Consider the following 20,598-nt stretch of genomic DNA (forward strand, 5'->3'; position numbering starts at 1 on the left):
GTCTCGCGCGTGCGCGCGCGGGACTGCCTGGCCGGCCGCGTGCTGCGATGCTTGCAAAAGGGGCTGCGGCGTTGCAGCGGGAGGGGGAATGGGGGGCTTGATCTCTTTTCCGCGGCGTCCTTTTAAAACCCAGCGGGAGCAGCCGGAGCAAAGTCGGGGTCGAGCGTTTCCGGTAGGTCTTGCATGCTCTGATTTTCATGGAGTTGCCCTGCCCCGGTGGCTTTTTTCCTCGCTTTCCTGCTGCGGTTCGAAGCCCGCGGTGCCGCCCGGCGGGTCTTCCTTCTGCGCAAGGGTTTGGCTGTCGCCGTGCAATGCTTTCGTTCGGGTTGTCTGCGCCTGCGTGTCGCTTCGCTGCAGGCAGAAATGCAACCGGTGAAGCCGCACGGCCTTCCCGGGGGTGGCCTCTTAACTGGCCGCGACTTGCATCTTCTTGCCGGATTAAAAAGCTGTGGTGGTTTTGGCATTTTATGAAGACCTTTGACCCTTTACAGCAGGGTTTCTCAACCTCAGCCGCTTTAAGATGGGTGGACTTCAACTCCCAGAATTCCCCAGCCAGCCTGGCTGGCTGGGGAATTCTGGGAGTTGAAGTCCACCCATCTTAAAGCGGCTGAGGTTGAGAAACCCTGCTTTACAGTCTAATTCAGCCTCAGCTGATTTTGAAACTTTGGGTGGATGGGTTGGAAGGGGGGAAAAAACCCTTAAATTAAATTTTATTATACATAGCCCTCACTGTGACTTGGATAATGGGATGATTCAGAAACATGGGTGGGAAAAAGCATATTTAAAGGCCCTGAAAATGGTTTGAGATGGCAAACTCAAACTCAGGGTTTGGCCTACTCTTTCTTTTGCCCATTGTACCCTCACTACACCCCTGTGAGGTGGGCTCAGCGAAGAGCTAAGGCGAAACGCCAAGGGGGTTTTAACCTGGGTTTTCTCCGGTCCTGTTTGAGCAAACTGCCCCTCTGCCAGGCCCTGGTACCCATCTCTCCATTTGATTGATTGATTGATTGATTGATTGATTGTTAAACTTGTATGCTGCCCATCTCCCCCAACAGGTGACTTTGGGCGGCTCACAATAACAAAAAAAGAAAAAACACCACTCTCTCCAACAATGGCTAAGATCCATGAATAATTAAAATAAAAACATAAGTAAAAATCCTAAAAAAATCCTGTAATTTTTAGCATTAAAACTTTCAAGATTTAGCCTTAAAACCTTCAAGATTTTCCCTTGTTGCTAATTTCCCCCCCCCCCCGCTGGATTTCCCCCCTGTAGGCTGGCTGAGCTGCCGAGAAGGATGGAGGCCCCTTCCCACCGCCGGAAAGCAGCGAAAAGCAACAGAGGACAGAAGAAGCGGGTCTCGGCTGCTGCTTCGAGCCGGAAAGGGGACCTGCAGGAGAGCAAAGGAGGAGGCACTCTCAAATTGGAGCCCGCGGCAGCTGAATATTTCCACCAGGCGCATGAAACCTTGAAATCTGGCTTTGCCTCGGATGAGGAGAAAGGTAAGGGAAAACCTTTGGGAGCTGGAGTGTTCCTAGACAGCTCCACCGTAATTGATAATTCTGCTCTCCGTGGGGTTTGTATGTTTTAGATTTTTAAAAAAATGTGGATAATGTCTTCATTCTAAGAATAACAGCTTTTTTCCTCTTTTTCTAATGCCTGTTTTTATTTGCTTGGTATTGATTTTAATTGTTGCCCACCGCTGCAAAGAGTTGCTTTGTGTGAGAGGGGTGGCTATATAAACGTGATGTGTAAATAAATAAAAAATAAATAAGGTTTGTTTTGGGGGGGTTAGGAAGACAAAACCCTTTGAAAGCTTGTAGGCTGCTCCGTAGGTCTTCCAGAAATTTGGGAACGAGGGAGGTGGGTTTTTTTGTTATGGGCCAGGGCCTTGCACATGGGCTATGTGGTGGGCATGGTGTGTGCGTGGATGTGGATAATACACAGCTGCCGTTTGAGGGGTTGGCAGTGCCTCCTGGACTCATGGCTGTGGCTGGATGTGTGGAAGGAGGCTGTAGCCAGGAGGCCTTGGCTGAGCTTTAGCTGGGCGGCCAGCTGCAGCTGTGCTCGAGGCTCTCGTGAGAGCAACTCCCCCCCGTCACTTTGCCTTTAGACTCCTGCAGTGTCCTCTACGTGGGGCTGCCCTTGGAGACCACGGAGAAGTGACAACTGGTGCAAAATGTAGAGGACCAACAGGTGTTGGCTGCTAGAAACATATCACGCCAATGTTGTGACCCCTGCATCGGCTATCGATTGGTTTCTGAGTACAGTTCATTGAAAGGGCTTTTTTTTTCTTTTTTTTTACTTACAGAGTCCTAAAGGACTTTGGCTTGATGCTGAGATACAATCCAGTATTGCTGTTATTATTATTTAATAAATTTATATGGCCTGGAGTAGGTTTGTCCTGGAGAGTTTCTGGTGGTGATTATTTATTTAGTGCCGGGGTTATGAGTTTTGCTGTTGCTAACGATCGGTTAATTGTTATAACTCTGTGTTGGATTTAAAATCCATCACTTTAATTTAGCTGATTTACTGTGGAGGGTTTAATTGAGTTTGTGTTGTGAATGTTGCAGTGATCAGTTATAAATAGCTGTCCCTCCTTGGCAGACTGGGCAATATGGCACGATAATAAATTAAAAGCAGATAGACGGGGACCAAAGCAGAGTTTTATGTTTGCCCAGACGAGGGGGAGAATTGGACGTCAACATTTTGCAGAAGAACGAATCTAATCTGTGTTCTTTGAAAACATGGAAAAACATATGACTGCTGCTTCTCGTGTGCTAGTATTGTCTTCTCTAAATGGAAGTTTTTTACTGTGTCTTTAGAAAAGAAGATCTTTTATTTTACTTGGTGCTGGATCCCACTAGATCAGTGTTTTTCAACCTTGGCAACTTCAAGCTGTGTGGACTTCAACTCCCAGAATTCCCCAGCCAGCACGGCTGGCTGGGGAATTCTGGGAGTTGAAGTCCACACAGCTTAAAGTGGCCAAGGTTGAGAAACACTGCACTAGGTGGTAATGTGCGTCGCCTCCTTTTCCCTTCGGCCCCACAGGTCTGTTTGTTAGCAACGTCCTGGAGGAGGCCGTGGCCGTGGCGTTGCCGTTAGCCCTGGATCCCTCGGGTTCTCTGCTCCTCCAGGCCCTGCTTCCTTCTGCCTCTGCGCCCAGCTTGGCTCCTCTGCTCCGGGGCCTGGTCCCCTCCCTGTGCCTGGTTGCTTGCCACCCCTGTGGGGCCCACATCTTGGAAGAGGCCCTATGGAGGGCCCCGCTGCTGATCTTGGAAGGAGGCGAGGAGGCTGGAGCCCTGGAGGACCTCGTCCTGCAACTGGGAAAGAGCCTGCAAGAGGAACTGCCCACCTTTGCCTTGGATGCTCACGCCAGCTTTGTGGTGCGGACCCTCCTGCAGGCGCTTGGAGGGGCCCGAGTCGGGTCGGATGGGGGCCGGGGGCTCCCGGGGTCAGGTGAGTAGTGGCCATTGAACATGTGCCCTATCATGTGATGGGCGGAGGGTGAAACCCACAACCCTCTTTCCAGCATCTCAGAACTTGCTGTATGTTCAGAACAAGTGCGGGAATGGGGTGAGAACGGGGAGACCTGGGTGACGCTGGATCAGTCCCTTCTTCTCAGCCCACCTACCACACAGGGCTGTTTTTTGGGGGGTGGAATCAGGACAGGGTGCCCGGGATGTCACCTTGAGTTCCTGGAGGGAAAGTGGGATGAAATTATAACAAAGCGATAAAATATTGTGCTTCCCCCTCATTGCCAGTGGGGAGAAGCCCTAATAGAATTGGAGAAGAGTAGCACACTTGATGGTTTCTCTGCCTTTTGGGAGCCTTCATGGGCCCGGAGGAGAGGAGATGAGTTCCTGAATTGGGGGGAATTTTTCATGCTACAGTGAAACCTGAAATGGGCAACTCTAAAAGAGGGTTATAAAGATTAAAAAAAAGATGTTTATGTTTATCGCTTTGCTTTGCGAAGGAAAACTCAAGAACAAAACCAAGGAAAACGTTACCAAAACGTGTATTTTAATAAAAAATATCTAAAAACAAACTGTGTGTGTAAATTTACGTAACAAAGACCATCCGATTTCCGTATTTTTTCCCACGAATGTGAAAGACTGTGCATGAAGTGCTACCGTTTGTAGGGTAAAAGTTAAAGGACCAAAATTAAAGGACAGAAGCGAGTGTTTGAAAAAGAAATGAATCTAAAGGCAGCTTTTTGGAGTAAAGGACTGTCCTTTACGGTCCCTGTAACTTCAGCTGGTGGCCCGGCCTTTAATGTCATATCCTGTCGGGTGTTTGCAGCGAGAGGTTCTGCACGAATCTTTCCCTTGCAGGAAAAGCAATGCCTCTAATGCACTCCTTCCCCCTTTCCATCCCTTTCCACCCTCCTTAGGGCCTCTTCGTTCCAAGGCCAAGAAATCGAAGGTGGGGAGTGAAGGACCAGCGGCATTTGAGGTCCCGGAGAGCTTCGTCTCCCTCCTGCGGGAATTCAAAGGCTGCTTCCAGGAATGCATTGCAGGTGGGTTGCTGCCATCTGGTGGGCAGGTGTGGGAACAGCAGCCTCGCACAGCTCTCCCAATGAACACGCGTGGGAATGGAAGAGGACCAGCGTGAGATGCGTTCAGGAAAGGCTGTGCATTTGTACGGCTGGATCCTCCTTCCCCGCCTGACTTAACAGCCAAGATCCCCGCTGTTAAACGAGCCTCTTCTCTCTCTAGATTTCATTACCCACAAATGTTTCAGCCTCTGCCTCCAGGTGGCGCTGGAGGTCCTGCACAGGAAGCTGCCTGAAGATTGCGCTGAGCTCTGCCGGGCGGTGATTGGCTACCTGAGCGGCTGCAACCCGGCTGCTGGGCAAAGGTAAGCAGTCGGATTGGCTGGGAGGCGTGGGGGGTGGGATGGTGGGAGGAGTCTTGCTCTTGCACCGCAAAGTTCTTGGCTGCTTCTGCTCACGGACTTTCCACGAGAAAGCTCTGTGTTGGTTATGCTGTTGGTTTCCAAATTAAAGGCACACCAGTTAGTGTGGTGTAGCGGTGTTGGACTAGGGCAGTGTTCCTCAACCGTGGCCGCTTTAAGACAGGTGGACTTCAACTCCCAGAATTCCCCAGCCAGCATAGCTGGCTGGGGAATTCTGGGAGTTGAAGTCCACCTGTCTTAAAGTGACCAAGGTTGAGAAACACTGAACTAGAGAGACCCACATTCTAGACACTAATTAGCATTAGAACTTGACTGGTTGTTGGGATCCGTCGCTCTTTCACAGTCGCACCTTCCTCACACGGTGGTTTTGTGGGGAGAAAAATAAGTCATCTACTGCATGGAGATATAACTCCCTATGACATGAAACAGCAGAACTTTTCTTCCTTTCTCCCGGGACTCGATTTCCTTCTCGAGGCCAGCTAGACCTTTCCTTATGAAACGTTAGTGCCCTTAGCTGGTTTTTTTCTGAGTTCGTTTTGGAGTTTTCCGGCATGTGCGCCTGTGCGTGGCCGGGCGCAGGTGCAGTAATTTATTTATTTATTTATTTATTAATCCCATTTACATGGCCGCCCATCTTGCCGAAAGCAACTCTGTGCTCCCGTCTTGCTTCTTCCTCCCCGTTTAGCAGCCTCCTGGTGTTTCTGAAGGATGCGACCTGCAGCCGGGTGCTAGACAAAGTTCTGGAGGTGTCGGACGCGAAGGCGTTGCGCTCCTTCTACAAGGCTCACGTGAAGGGGCAGCTCCGTGTGTTGTCCGCCCACAAGGTGGCCAATTTCACCTTGCAGCGGCTCATCCAGACAGCTTCCCGCAAACTGGTAAGAGAGGGCCCTGGGGTTGCCTCACAGTTGGCTTAAATCGGGGTGTTGTCGCGGGGACCCTGAGGTCAGGAGAACCTGCCCCTTTGGTTGATCTTGAAAAGCTAAGCAGGGCCAGACCTGGTTAGGATTTGGATGGGAGAGCAGCAGGAAACACCTTGCCTGCGGGCTGGCCTGGGAAGTCACGGACAGGGCTGCGGAGTCAGAATCGGAACCAATTCTTGGGTTGCTGGAGTCGGAGTTGGTAAAAATGTACCGACTCCGACTCCTAATAAATCTAAATTGTGTATGATATGAATAATATGTTAACATTTCCTATTGCATAGATAATAATTTGATTAACCTATTTTTTTCAGGGCATATTTTAATTTTAATGCCTTGTATGTTGCGTGCTTGCAATCGATACAGGAAATATATAATTAGTATATTTATAATTTATTTCCTGTATCAATGTATAATTAAAGGAGTCGGAGTTGGAGGTTCCATGAATAAAGGAGTTGGAGTCGGAATCGGAGTTGAAGGTTTTATGTGCCGACTCCAGAACCCTGGTCATGGAAGCAAATTGCCTCTGTCTTGCTTCCAAGAAAACAGCACTGCCGTGCCCCTAAAGTTTCCAGGCGCTCAGTTTAACTGAAGAAGGTTTTCTCTCCCTCTTTTTTTCCTGCGGGAAAGGACGGAGGGAAGATCTCGGTTCCCCCCAGTGAAAGGGGCCTTATGCAATATATTGTCCCCAAGGCTGCCAGGTATCAGCTGATGATCTCTAAAACAGACCCCTAGTGTAGTGGCCTGGACGAGGGGAGGGGAGCCTAGAAGAAAGGCCTCCTCTCATTCACACCCTGTCCCCAGCTGGGGCAGCTGTTTCAGGAGCTGGGCCCAGGTGTGGAGGAAATCATGGCCCAGGAGCATCTCGGCATTGTCACGGCGCTCCTGGGGGCCTGCCGGAAACACGGGGCCCACCAGCCGGAGGTGTTGCAGATCCTCCTGGAGGTAAGAGGCTCTGCTTGTTTTCCTCGTCCGTCCTTCACTTTCTCTCCTCCGCCAGATAATGGAGCAGTTTTCTTCTCCGCAGGCATTTCACTGTTGGGAGCCCCCCTCTCGCCAGTTGGCCTGCGCTCCCCTGATGGCCTCCATGCTGGCTTATGAGGTCTATTTTGGTGAGGAGGAGAAGGAGAGTCCGTTGCAGGAGCGGGTAGGTGACAGACGTTAATCGCCATTGCTGGGAGAGGGAGGGGGCTCTATCTCTTCTGCTAAGATGACTGCCTTCCTTTGGGGTTTCCTGGTGGTCTTCCATCCATTGGGTTCCTATTCTTAACCTTTTGTTAACAACCACAGCAGCTACACAAACATTGTAGGCCTCTTGTTTGTTTTCCTTTCCCCTCCTCATTCTTCTTTCCTTTCATATGGATTCTTTTAGACCATAAGCTTTTGAGCTGTCTTCCCTCAGCCCCCTATTAATAGGCTGTAAGTGGCTCTGAAAGCTTTTTTTTTTTTTGCTAAGGGTGTAGAGCAGTGTTTCTCAACCTTCGCAACTTTAAGATGTGTGGACTTCAACTCCCAGAATTCCCCAGCCAGCATGGCTGGCTAGGGAATTTTGGGAGTTGAAGTCCACATCTTAAAGTTGCTAAGGTTGAGAAACACTGACTTAGGCATTGTAGGTCCAAAAGCTTAGGGGCTTAAAAATTGATGATGTTCAGGAAGCATCTGCACAGAGGGTCTTTCCTGTTGCGTGGGATGGTTTTTGTAGTTGGGAGAATCCATGTATTCATCCCCTTTCTAAACAGCGTTTGTCTCTTTGGCTTCTGAGAACCAGAGGTTTTCAGGCCTGGAAATCTGGCTTGCTACACGCCGGCTGTTACAAAAGAACCTCTTTTGCAGGTGAACGTAGAACCCCAAGACCTTAACCCCAAAGGTTTGACTCTGAGGCCTTTAATTTTAAACATTGGTTAGCATCAGCTGGTTGTCCTCTAGAATCAAAGAATCTCTGTCTGCTCCTAGTCAAGGTCTCCTACAGGGACCAAACCCTTTTTTTTGTGTGGAGTCTTTGGGGTTCTCTGAGCTTGGTTCTTTTCTTGCAAATGTCTCATTACCTGGCTAGGGAACATCTTCAGTGCTAGAATGGGATGAGGTTTGCTCTCTGTTTATCTGCTGTGGCCTGCTTTGCCAGTCCTGGTGGGGGTGGGGGTTCGGTTTTGCTCTTCTGGTAGTTCATTGATTAGCGTATGTTGACTGCTTGATTGTGTGCCTGGCGGTGATCTTTGCTTATCTGGGTGATGATTGCTGGAGATGATTGCTGGTGATTGAATGCTGGTGAGGCGATCTGGTTTTTTGTCTCTTTTGAATAGTATGTGTTTTTTTTGCATTAAATGGAAAATGGAGATGTCTCCCCAGCTTAGGCTCTTGAGATCTGCTGGGACTAATGCATGATTAAATGGGCAAAAAATATTGGACATAATATACATATGCAGCAATGGGAAAATATGTGGTCTAAAGGATTAAAATTTACTTTATGTTATAATTTGAAAGAAAACTTTTATAAAATGTTGTATCGATGGTATATGACACCCCAAAGATTATCAAAGATGTATGGGACAATTTCCAACATTTGTTGGAAATGTAACCAACAAGAAGGGTCGTTCTACCATATGTGGTGGACATGTAAAATTTTGGACTCAAATACAATCTTTGATGCAGAGCATACTACAAATACAGGTTCCATTTAAACCAGAATTATTCCTGTTGAGGATAATGGACTTTCAAATCGGAAAGCATCTTATCAGAAGTACTCAATACATGATTACCACAGCAAGACTTTTGTATGCACAATTTTGGAAAACCCAGACACTACCAACCATACAAGAATGGTTGCTAAAACTGATGGAAATGGCAGAAAATGATAAACTGACTTGTTTATTAAAAGAAAAATTAAATAATTATTACCTTAAGGAATGGAAACCATTGATGGACTATTTGCAAAATGCAGGCGGGGCGAAGCTTACATGGGGATTTGAAGATTAGATTATAAATGTAATGGGATATGTTTTGACAAAGAATTATTCCTACTTAATGCATTAAAAACTAGCACCTATGACATTCTTATTATTCTCAAGACCAGAGATAGATTGGAAGCTATCTATTTTTCATGTCTTTCTTCTTTTTCTTTTACTTTATCTCACGTTTTCTTTTCCTTTTCCTTATAATTTATATTTTTCATTTTCTTTTTCATTTCTAACTTTTAACTTTGTAATTTTAAAATTTCAATAAAATATTATTAAAAAGAAAAGAGATCTGCTGGGACTGCAACCCCAGAAGGCCCAGCTGGTGTGGCCTTTGGGAGGCATCTGGCTGGGGAAGGTGTAGATAGGTCCTGCAAGGAGCAACGGAGGTGAAGCAAGCGTGCTTTCCCCATCGGATACTCTTCTCCTTCCAGGCAGCTGCATTGTCGTCGCTGACCGCCGTCTCCTACCACGGCTCCCTAGTGCTGCAGCATTTACTGCACTTTGCAGATCCTTCCCTCGTGCTGCGCAGCTTGGCCGCCATGCCCCCCGCGGACCTGGTCACGCTGGCTTGCGATCCGGCTGGGAGCCACATCTTCGATGCCCTCCTGGCCAGCCCCTCCGTCCCCGAAAAGCCAAGGCGCAAAGTCTTGCGCCAGCTCAAGGTAAGTCTTGGGAGCCCATGTGAGGTTCTGCTCCAAATTTTTGGAGCTGCCGGTCGTGGGGCTTTTAAAAGTTGGGTTAAGGAGCATCGCTTGCCATTTCTGCAACTGGGGCCGAGTGCATCTCGTTGTGTTTGGATCAGCGGTGCAGAGGTGACTGTAGGTGTGATCAGAAAAGTTGTGATGCTGCAATCAAAGCTTTGCCTTTTTTTATTTGCACCCTAGACTCTTGGTCATTATCACATTCAGGTGCCAGATTCAGCTTCTGGACGGTTTCATTTTACAGGGTTTCTAGTCCTCAAGGCAAGCGTGTCACCATACTGTTAGCAGTGGGCACTATATCTGTATATACACCCATTCGTAACATACCTGTCGTGTTCTCAGGGTTAGCAACATTGTGCAAAAAGCAGAAAAGCAGTAAAGAAATAGTAAACCGACGAAATTAAGGGTATGAGATGAGAAAGAGGAAAGGAAGCGCAACTAACACTAGGTTACACTAACCCCACCTGTTAGACCTGTCTGCGTCTTTCTGTCCCTGCGTCCTTGTTGCCTATGTCCTCCGGTTCATAGGTTGCCCTTTGTTCTTGGTATTTAGTGTTTTTATTTAAATGTCTCCCCTCTCCTTTTGAGGAATTCGTCAACTGCGTCCAGTCACGACTCTTTTGGGTCACTCAACCCAACTCAAGCATTCAGTCTTCCTTCATTTATTTGTTTTGCGAATCACAGGATTGTAAAGAAGGTGTCCTAAGAGTCATGTAGTCCAGCGCCTTCCTTGGTGGAAGATCACTCTGGTAGGTGACTCAGCAGGCTCAATTTCAAGACCTTCAGGGAAGGGGACCTCACCCCTTCAAGCGGCCATCTGTTCCACCGGCTGACAGCTCATACCGTCGGGAGTTTCCTCCTGGTGTCTAGCCTGACCCTCCTTCCTTGTAATTTTAATCCATAGGTTCTGCTCTTGCCCTCTGGGGCAACAGAGAATAACAACTTCACTCTGTCTTCTATCTAACAACAAATACTTGATGACTGTTACTGTATATCCAGAACGATATTTGATCCTCATTCATTCTTTCTGATCAAACCATTTCAGCATCCTTCTTTCATGCAGGCTATTCACTTCTGCATTCGTTCAGGACTTATTCCTCGAAGGCATCTTAAAATGTTTCTACTTTTCCATCTTTAATATACGTTCTACAGAAATACATAAATGCATTTACTTGCTCCCGTTTTTCATCACGTATGTATAATTTGCAATTGTTCACCCCCATTTTCTTGTCATCAAAAAACTGCCATGATCTTTGATACATTCTTTTTCAGATCCACATTCCTTGTTGCATTACACAATCTAACATCTGCAATTGTTTGCATTCTTGGCCAACACCATGTCACCATTTGTGTGCCAAAGTACACATTTCATTTCCACAGTCAGCACAACTCTTAACATTGTCACAACCGTTATTTATATGTTTATCCATCGTGTGTTAAGCCATCGCCCATCCTTGTTTTATTCTCTGCTCATTGATGCCCCATTCACTAAGCCTTCCCTTTATTCCCACACACACTTCATTTCCATCGTATATCGCTCAATCTTCAACTCTTGTTTCTGTGCAACACACAAATAGATGGAACTTCAGAGCCGTCCCCCAAATGGTGGTGGGTTTCCTGCCCTGATTTTCCTGGCACTCAAACCTAGCTTGGCAAGCTAGACTTTAAGTCAAGAGGGTGTGTGTGTGTGTGTAAGTGGGAGAAGGATCTCAGCTCAGATGTAAACTTGCATTTATTTGTAGAGGTCCTGAGTGACAGCAACCTATGACCGGCAGGAGGGGACAGGAAGGCTTCATTCCGTCTCTCCCTCCATTTTTGCTTTGTATTCTCAGGGCCATTACGTGTCTCTCGCCTGCTCCAAGCACGGGAGCCGTGTCCTAGATGCCATCTGGAGCAGAGCCACCTTGCCAGCCAAACAGGAGCTGGCTCAGGAGCTGGGTAAGACCTCCATTTCCTTTCCTCCCCTCCCCTTTTTCCCGTGAGACAATTTTGCGAATGAATGGGTCATCAAGGGGCTGATGGAGTTTGTATTCCCTGCTGGCTTGGCTGGTCCCAGCTCATCGCGTGGGTCCCCCTCTGTCCGGCCTTCCTCGTGAAACACGTCACAGACTAGCAGATTGTGGAAGAAACCCCCGTTCTGCTCTTCCTCTCTTTTGGGGACAAACAGAGCAACTTTGGGAAAGGCTCCTTGGTGGAAGGGGTTGCCTGTCCTTGCTGCTCCCTGGCCCTGGCTGAATTCTGGCTGGGGAATTCTGGGAGTTGAAGTCCACACATCTTAAAGTTCCCACCGTTGAGAAGCACTGCGTTACAGAATGTAGAAGGCTGCCCAACTCATAGCATGGCAGGCCATAATTCAGAATTGACCACCTCCAACGGCTGGGTTCGCACAGCATGCTAAGGTGGAGCCAGACAAAGGACGCTTTGGCTGAACGTCACGCGGAGACCCAGTCTCTGGGTCAGATGGCGGTTCTCCATTTCTCGGAGACCTTGTTTATGCCTTGCAGTCATTTCCCAAAGGGCTTGTTTGGCGTCCCCAAAGCCAGCCTAGCTCCTGAAGCCCCCTCTCTTCTCCCTGCCCTCCCAGCGGATCACGAGCCCCAGCTACGGCATGACCCTTTCGGCCACCACCTCGTTCGCAACTTCGCCTTGACCCATTTCCTGAAACGACGCCGAGACTGGGACAGCCATCAGGAGGCGGAGAAAAAGCGGAGAGAGCTCTTTGCCGAGATCCTGGAGGACTGAACTGGGACGGAGGGACTCGCTTTGGGCCCGGAGTTTGAGGTGGCAAAAGACAGGACCTTTTTTGCTAGCTGATGAAATCAAGAGGACTAGCTCCTTAAGAGGGCTTTGTGTTCCACATCCTGCCAAAGTCTGCACAGGAGAGCCTTCAGGAACCCTCCTTCACCCTCAGGCCAATAATTCCTATAACTCTCAGCCAGCTCATGATGGGAGCTGTAGTCCAAAAGCCATGGAAAGAAGGGAGATGGTGCATTTTTGAGATTGCTCTGGGCACCCCTTTCTTCACCCTATTCTCAAATGGATATTTATTTATATTTTTGCAGGTATTAAAGGCAGCGATTCCTTTGCACGTGCTGTCATTTCTTGCTTTTAGGACAGGCCCATTGGCTGGGTCTTTCCAGCTTCTGTTGCCCCTGCTGTTTGCCCGGAGGGCTGTCAGCTTCCTGCAGCCTTGAGATGGTAATGCACATTCTCAAGCGTCTGCCGTTAAGTTAAGGGAAAGGGAGCTGCGGGGACCAGGCTGAGCTGTTTTATTCAATGGTGGAAGGCTGGGGGAGAGGAGACGCAGCACCCTTTCTTTTGGCTTGAATGGGAAGCCATCGTCTGAGGACCAAATATTGAACAGCAGGAGTAAAAGCCACAGTCCGTAGCCTGTGATACTTCTGCTTTCCCAGTGAAATGCAGGTAGAGTGGTCACTGAGCTGGAGGCTCTAAGGCCCTTAATCTTTGCAAGCATAGATTAAGGCTTCAATCTGCTGATTAAAAATTGTGGGCAGTAACAGCGGGAAGGCCTGCACTGCCAGGTAGGTTTGTCAAGCTTGGTTCCCTCCAAAGGTGGTTTATAGTGACTGTGCTGCCAGGGATGATGGCCCTTGCAGCCCTACCCCTTTGCAGGATGTGAGGCTGGAGAAGGCGAAAAGCAGTTTTTTCCTTGGATAGTCTGAAGAACTCGCGTGCTGCATTAGTCGTCTGTTAAACTGGCTAAGCAATTCCCTGTTTGCCACCCTGGATCAAGCCCTTGGGCTCCTCCCTTGATCTCTGAGAAGGGGGGAAAGGCTGCAGGTCAGGATCTCCACTCTCTGTTTAAATACCCTTTAAATCAGTCCCAAATCAAGGGGTTTCTCCTAAGGCCAGTTTGAAGCGGGAAGGTTCTCTGGAGTTTCTCTGGGAGGAAGGCATCAATGGTGACAGTTGGTGATCTTGATTTGCGGGTGCCAGCTTTCACCCCCTTCCAGGAGCCGGCGGATGTAGTGGGAGGCCCCCAAAAGAATGTGTCCGAACCCTTGCATGACAGCAGAAGCCACTCGCAGGATCTCCCTGGGGGGAAGGAAAAGGAAGAGAGGGATTTCCATCAAAATAATCCATAAACATAAAGAACTGTTAAAAGCAGTGTTTCTCAACCGTGGCAGCTTGAAGACGTCTGCACTTCAACTTCCAGAACTCCCCAGCCAGCCATGCTGAGCTGAAGTCCAGACATCTTCAAGTTGCCAAGGTTGAGAAACGTTGGTTAAAAGTTAAGCCCTTGTCTAGCTCAAAAATGCTAAGCAGGCTTGGATTTGGAGAGTACTTGGGTGGGAGGCACCAGCAATTTGAGGGGACAGGCTGTGATAGGAAATCAAAAAGTGTAATGGGTAGAAGGAATGACCTTGAGGAACAGGAGGAAGAGCCTCTACCAGGACAAAGGTCAAGATAAAAGAAACCTGAGCCCAGGGCAGAACTGTAACCTGAGAAAGCGACTCAGGCAAGACCCTCCCTAGTTCTCACAAAGGTAAAGGGAGGGAGGGGGAAGCACATTCAGACTTGCGAGATTCTATTACATTATAATAAAAGTATTAGTCTGCATGGGCTTGGTTTCCTAGTCTGGTCTACCTCAAAGGGCTGACAGAGAAAGCAATGCCAGCACACTTCTGTATTGTTGCCAGTGGAAGTGTTGAAATCACCAGGAATCGAGCTGGACTTGAAGGAGCTTTCACTCTAGTTTTGAACTTACCCTCCCAAACCTGAACGAGGGCCAGGAACAAAAGAGCATCCTTTTCCTAAAGGATGCCAAATTGGTGGGGTGGGGATTAAGCAAGGCTTAAAAGCATGTTGGAGTAAGGCGTCCTTCAACAGACATTGCATGTGTTGATGAAGAGGATCGTCCTAACCCATCTGGGGAGAAGGGGCTTCGGTCTGGACTGTCCCAAATTATGAACAGTGCAACAGATAGAAATGAAGGAGCTGAATGAGTGGAAACATTGACTGGGCCAACTGGGAGATGGATTTATCATTGTACAGTAGTCCGCGCTTAATGACCACAATAGGGATAGGAAACTTGGTCATTAAGTGGGGTGATCATTAAGCGAGTCACCACGTGACGGACCTGATTTTACGACCATTTTTACAATGGTCGTTAAGTGAATTACTGCATCGTTAAGCAAATCATGTCGTTAAAGCGAATCCAGCTTCCCCAATGGACGGTTTTTGCTGGAATTCACTTAATGTCCATGTGATTCACTTAACGACCATGTGATTTGCTTAATTGCAGTGATTTGCTTAACTGTTGTAAAAAAGGTTGCAAATCATGATCATGTGACCATGGGGGGGTGCAACGGTTGTAAGCATGAGTACAGGTCGTAAAGCACTTTTTCTGAGGCCGTTATAACTTTGAATGGTCTTTAAACGAGCGGTTGTTAAGCAAGGACTACCTGTAATAGCCAGAGAATCTCTTGCACCAATTTTGCCTTCTCTCGCGTTTCTGTAAAAAGGCTCTCATGTTCTTTTATGGAGGGGGTTGTGAATTGGGGGGAACTGGTGTTTGGAAAAGCTCTTGGGCCATCCCCAACCCCCGCCCCCCCCGGCATGTTCTCCCAGGAAGTGCAAGGAAACCAGGCGCCAGGCTCACCGCAACACCTTCTTGGGCCCCAGGCACTTGAAGTCGCAGCTCATCGAATAGAGACCGTAGAAGGTGGCCGAGATGTTCAGGCTGCCGAAAAGGTCGCGCGGGTTGAGCTTGTAGACGTCAAACGTGATGCGGGCGATATCCCGGCTGTTTTGAGGCTTGTGCCGGATCAGGCTGTACGACTGACTGGAGCTCTGGGGGAGAGAAGAGGTTGTATTACTGAATGCCAGTGGGGTGCGATCTGGATGGGCTGGGACCACTCCCAACTGGCTGGGAATTCTGGGTCTTGCTGTCCTGGAACATCTGGAAGGGGAAGGTAGTTGTAAGTTCCTGCTCTTTGCCTCTTGCAGGACAGTAACTTGCTTTGTCCCAGTGAACCTTTAAGGTGCCAGCTGATCTTTCCCAAGAAGAGCTTTTACTAGTAATGGCATTTTAGTTTTAACTTAGGGACACTTTATTTATTTATTTTAAAAAACGGTATCAGTTATCCTTTTGACAATTTGTGGGTCTGGGTGGCATAAAAGAATAAATACAAAAGGAAAGTTGAGATCCAAAAAAGAAAAATAAGTACCACAAAAAACAAACCCTCAGACCGAAAAAAATCCTCCCGTGCTCTTTTATCAGCTACTTTTACTGTGGTTTGGGTTTGTTAAAAAAAAAAAATGCTTCAAAGGGATTTCCTGCCAGTGCTATGATTCTATCCTGGTTTACCACAAGTGACAACTGGGACCTTAGCTTGCCACAGAAAACCCAGATTTGTGAGGAAATAATGGCAGAGAAGCCTGGCGACGTTGGAGTCGGACCTTGCCATTGCCGAAATCGATCTAAAACACCGACGGCCCAGGATTTATTTCTCGCATTTGTACGCTACCAGCTTCCCAAGACTCCTTGGTCACAGACTAACATTGTAAGAAAGCAAATTGTAACTGAATGTTGAAAAAACTCCCTAAGACTGGGAGCATTTTGCGAATGGGCATGAGAGACCAGAGAAGTGATGGGTTCTCTTTCCCTGGAGGGGTTCAAGCGGAGCGTTGGTGACCCTTTATTTGGATTTTTGCACGGAGCTGGGGGTTGGACTTGATGGCCTCACGAGATCCTTCCAACTCCCTATGTTCACACAGCATGCTTATCTGGCTTGGCAGAGGACCTCTGGCTGAATTCCCAAAACCAGGTGAGCATGGTTAATTTTGATCTAGCAGACCTAGCATCAAGCCCATCCCAGCTTCCAAAGGCTGGTTGGTTTTTTGTGGGTCAGCATCTCCCTATAGAAATTTTTCACCCCTCTTTCAGGCCATGCCTGACTTGGTATTCAACACATCCTAATGTTCGCTTTGTCATCTGGTTGACCTGTTCCTTTGCACCCAAGCCCAGCGCCATGCTCCCTGACAGCAATGTTTCTCAACCTTGACACCTTGAAGATGGATGGACTTCATCCATCTTGCTGGCTGGGGAATTCTGGGAGTTGAAGTCCACCCATCTCCAAGGTGTCAAGGTTGAGAAACAGTGCCTTACAGTCAAGCTTTCAGCAGCTACTTAAACCCAAAAGCAGCATCCTCAGCATCCTCTTTAACTGGACGAAATGAAAGCAAAAAGTATTATTTCACCGAATTTATTCTAGCCACCCAGGGTCCGTTGGAATGGGCAGCTGTAATAAATTTAGCAAAATAACCACAAGAAGAACAGGGTTAGGCTATAGCAATTTGGGCAACTGGTTCACTTCAGGTCACCCTGTTATGTTTAAGTCATATGGCCAAAGCTTTCTCAAGCTCCTTGCTCAACTCCTGTTGCATCAACGCCCGTTGATGCCCTGGGGAGGTGGCTGTCCATTTTCCTAACAAAGGAGGAATGCAGCAATGTTCTGTTTTGTAACCTACGACCCCCTTTTCCAAGAGCTGGGGATTTGATGACCCTCACCCTGCTGTGGCTCCATTTCTGCCCTTTCTCTAGCACCATCAAGGCGGTGTTGTCATCCAGGACTTGGAAGAATTCCTCCGTCTCAACCAGGGTGCCGTCTTCTTCCAGCACCAAGAAGACCATGCCGGATAGTAAGAGAGTCTCTTTTGCCTGAAAAAGAAGAAACCGAAGAAGCTGAAGCACAGAGGCCAAAGAGAACCCCCCCCACTGCTTTTTTCATGCAAGGGAAACTTTAAATTTATTTCCCAAGATCATCTGTCCATTTTGCAGGTGGGAAAAGAGCGGTCGAGTTGGGGTGAGCGGTTGCAAGTTCACGGTGAGCCAGCCAAGGGCAGGAGCTGGCTTCCAAAACAGGAGGGGGGCGGACATTTTCTGGGAGGAAACGAAGCATGGCCACCTTGTTGAGTAACTCTTCCAACGTGCCTGCCATGAGGCCCTTGCGGACATTACGGTTGTGGTTGCACACTCGGAACGGCCGTTGGGGCGGAGGGCTTGATGTCCAGACCCGCCGGGAGATTTCTGAGCCTGCACTGGAGACCGACCTGGGTTCAGGGAGAAAGGAGAAATCATTTGGCTGAGCGGTGGCTGAGTATCAGGGCATGCGCAGAGTGTCCGGCGAAAAGCACGCCTTCCACTTCTATCACTAAGAACGCTCCTCTCCAAGACTGCACGTCCCTGATTTTTGAGATTAGCTTTAACGAGGCTCCCCAAACAGCTACAATTAATCAGGACTACGTGGAGCTCTTTATTACGGCTCCTGTTCCTTGGCAGTTGATGTCATAGTCCAAATTCCAGGCACTTTTCTCCAGAAAGCGGGGGCAGAAGTAGCGGTGGAATAGCCATCAAGTCCAGCTTAAGTCTCGCTGACTGCACAGACATGTCCGTGTAGCAGTGATACACAAGTGATTCACCCTTGAGTTTTTTTACCTTCTGGCCCAGCTTCTGGAGTTCTGGTGGTCTCCCATCCAAGTACTAACCAAGCCAGGCCCTACTTCGCGTTTGTGAAATCAGCCAAGATTTGAGCACTGCTGCTATTGAGCTGGGCTTAGTAAGGCCCTTTAATCTGAAAAGGTAACTTCATATTTCTTGAATTGGCATGATATGAATAGTTACTTCTCTCCCCTTTTATTCTTGCTATAAAAGTAGAGTGGATTCAGGACTGAGATCTTGTTCTGTTGGCCAATCAGTTTCAAACTTCCACATCAACTGTGTCCCCAAAGGTTGCAGGGTCGAGCCCTCTTCAGGGGTTAGCCGGCTCACTGCCAGGACATTTCTCTTTCAGGATACTCACATTATTCCATCCCCTCCTCGGGTTTCCATCTCTCTCCCCTTTCAGCTCCAACAGGCTCCCTAACGGAACTGACATTCTGCTTAATCTGTTCCTGAAACAAGCCATTTTCTGGGCCTCTTGAACCATAAATGGAGCAACTAGACCAGGTTTGTATAACACACTCTGCTCCCTTCCCAAGTCACAACCCCTAAGCCAGATGAACACGGATCAAGCTTAGCACACTGTGTGAACCCAGCTGTGAAAGTTTCCCCCCAGCCCGTCTACTTGTTTCCAGCTGCTTTCCTGCACACAGGCGGATGGATCCCCCCTCCCGATCCTCATGTCGGCTGCTGTAACCCTGTGAACAGACGGTCTCTGAGATGTGGATCAAAGTGACCACAAAATAAGGCACAGGAGTTGTGCTCATGTTGGGAACTAGCTGGAGAAACCAGGCTGATAAGGTCCCGTGAAGCCGAGAGTGCCAACTGCAACCCCTCCAGCCCCGTGCCCCCAAACACTCACTTCAACAAAGCTGAGGGGGCCAAGGCATTGATAAGCTCCATGGTGCCCAAGGCAGGGGCTGATGGGCTCCCGATCAAAGATGTTCCTTTTTCCTGGCTTCCTCAGCTCTTTTTGTGTTGAGTTGCAAAGGGGACAACCTGCCCTGTTCGGTCTATCTGGACTCTGGACCGTACATTTGTGGGCAGGACCGTGCGTGTGTTTATGTGCATGCGGGTGTGTGTGTGGAAGGCATAGTACAAATTCCAAGGTGAGCAGCCAGAGGCAAAACAGATAATGCACCGGGGGATATTCTTGTGTTGGCCGCTGACTGTTTTGACTTTCTACCCTGACCAAGCCATTGCTTTTGCAGAGGGAGAACACCCAACATTGATAAGAGGAACAAGAAGAAACTTCTTTTGTTTTTAAACTTAGTTAAAATTTTATTTTTTAAAAAATCAACAGGGTGTATATAGTCATGGAAAAATTGTGCATCAGACAGCGGCGCTGTATTAAAAACCAACCAATAATAGTGTAAGAAAAGGACAGAGGGACAAATTTTAACACTTCTCTGGATGCCGTGCTATACTATATTTAGGTGTGTGCGTCTGTCAAAGAAGTGGTTGAGTCCAGGCCAAAAACAAAATTAGATTTAATTATAGTGTTGTTAAATAAATGTACTATAGTGAATATAATTGACTCTCCACATACAGTATTTTAAAGATTTTGTTGGGTAGTCACTAGGTGGCAGCACCCCACTAATTTTGACTCTCTGAAAGGTAAGCAGAGTCAGGCCCAGAGCTGTACTGTTAAACTGGAAAAAGACGCTTTCTTGACGTCACGAGGGCTCACTTTAACTTGGAGGAGATTTCATCGTTACCTTGGTTCTATCAGATTCAAGATTACAGCTTGGTGGCAAACAGACACAGCCAAAGCTTTCCAGACTGTACTCAATAGAGAAAAGAGTCTGCCAGGAGGGGCTGTTCATGGAATCCTACAATGGTGGAGTTGGAAGGGATCGTGAAGGTCATCCAGTCCAACCTTCTGCCAGGTGCAGGAAAACCAAACCATCCACGAGAGGTGCCTGTCCAGCCTCTTCTTTAAAAACCTCCAGGGATGGAGCACCCACAACCTCGATAGGTGGACTGTTCCACTGCTGTGCAGATCTTACCATCAGGACGTTTTTCCTTATATTTAAAGATATTTAGGTGGCTGCAACTTGTACGCATTATTCCTGGTCCTCATTTCTGTCCATAGAAAATAGTCCTTGACCGTCTTCCCTATGGTATTCTTTTGTGCACCTGAACATGGCTGTTCTCAATCTTCTTTCCTCTAGAGTGAACATCCCAAGTTCCTTCATTCTCGAGTCCCCGGATCATCTTTGTTACTGTCCCCTGAACCCTCTCTAACCTGTCCATACCATTCTGGAACTGTATAGACCCTCCAGGTATGGTTTCATCGGTGCAGAGCAGAGAGGGACAATGACTTCATGTGTCCCTGATACAATGCTGCTTCTAATGCAGCCCAGACCTGCATTAATCCTTTTAGCGGCTGTCTCACACTACTGGCTCATGTTCAGCTGGTTGTCACTGACCATGCCCGGGTCCTCAGATGTAGTGCTTCCACCCCACAAATCCCTTACCTTGTATACGTGCCCTATATTTTTCATCCCAGGATATATCACCTTATATTTCTCCCTGTTGAAGGCATCCTGAGCCACTCAGCCCAGCCCTCCAACTGGTCCAACAATCTTGCAATCTTGTTCTGTCCTCCTGGATGTTGGTCAACCCTCCCAATTCTGACTGAGGT

The 20,598-nt window shown here is 48.1% G+C and overlaps 2 protein-coding genes across 2 annotated transcripts; one reads left to right on the forward strand and one right to left on the reverse strand.

Moving 5' to 3' along the window:
• NOP9 (NOP9 nucleolar protein) lies at positions 1 to 12,573 on the forward strand. Its single transcript, XM_088142269.1, has 11 exons — positions 1 to 172; positions 1,274 to 1,500; positions 3,050 to 3,457; positions 4,392 to 4,517; positions 4,717 to 4,858; positions 5,601 to 5,790; positions 6,637 to 6,777; positions 6,860 to 6,979; positions 9,218 to 9,448; positions 11,320 to 11,425; positions 12,072 to 12,573. Exons 2-11 carry the CDS (start codon positions 1,296 to 1,298, stop codon positions 12,227 to 12,229), a joined length of 1,827 nt encoding a protein of 608 aa, XP_087998395.1. The 5' UTR covers positions 1 to 172; positions 1,274 to 1,295; the 3' UTR covers positions 12,230 to 12,573.
• CIDEB (cell death inducing DFFA like effector b) lies at positions 10,601 to 18,973 on the reverse strand. The gene is made up of 5 exons (XM_007444333.4): positions 18,814 to 18,973; positions 17,419 to 17,563; positions 17,022 to 17,171; positions 15,111 to 15,301; positions 10,601 to 13,543 (listed from the first exon to the last, which is right to left on the reverse strand). The coding sequence occupies exons 1-5, from the start codon at positions 18,852 to 18,854 to the stop codon at positions 13,405 to 13,407; spliced, it is 666 nt and encodes a 221-aa protein (XP_007444395.1). The 5' UTR covers positions 18,855 to 18,973; the 3' UTR covers positions 10,601 to 13,404.
• Between the last annotated feature and the right edge of the window lie 1,625 nt (positions 18,974 to 20,598).

Source organism: Python bivittatus, unplaced genomic scaffold, assembly GCF_059951505.1.
Source record: "Python bivittatus isolate LINGU-HERP-01145 unplaced genomic scaffold, Pbiv_v1 ctg000370_np1212, whole genome shotgun sequence".
NCBI classification, from domain to species: Eukaryota; Metazoa; Chordata; class Lepidosauria; order Squamata; family Pythonidae; genus Python; species Python bivittatus.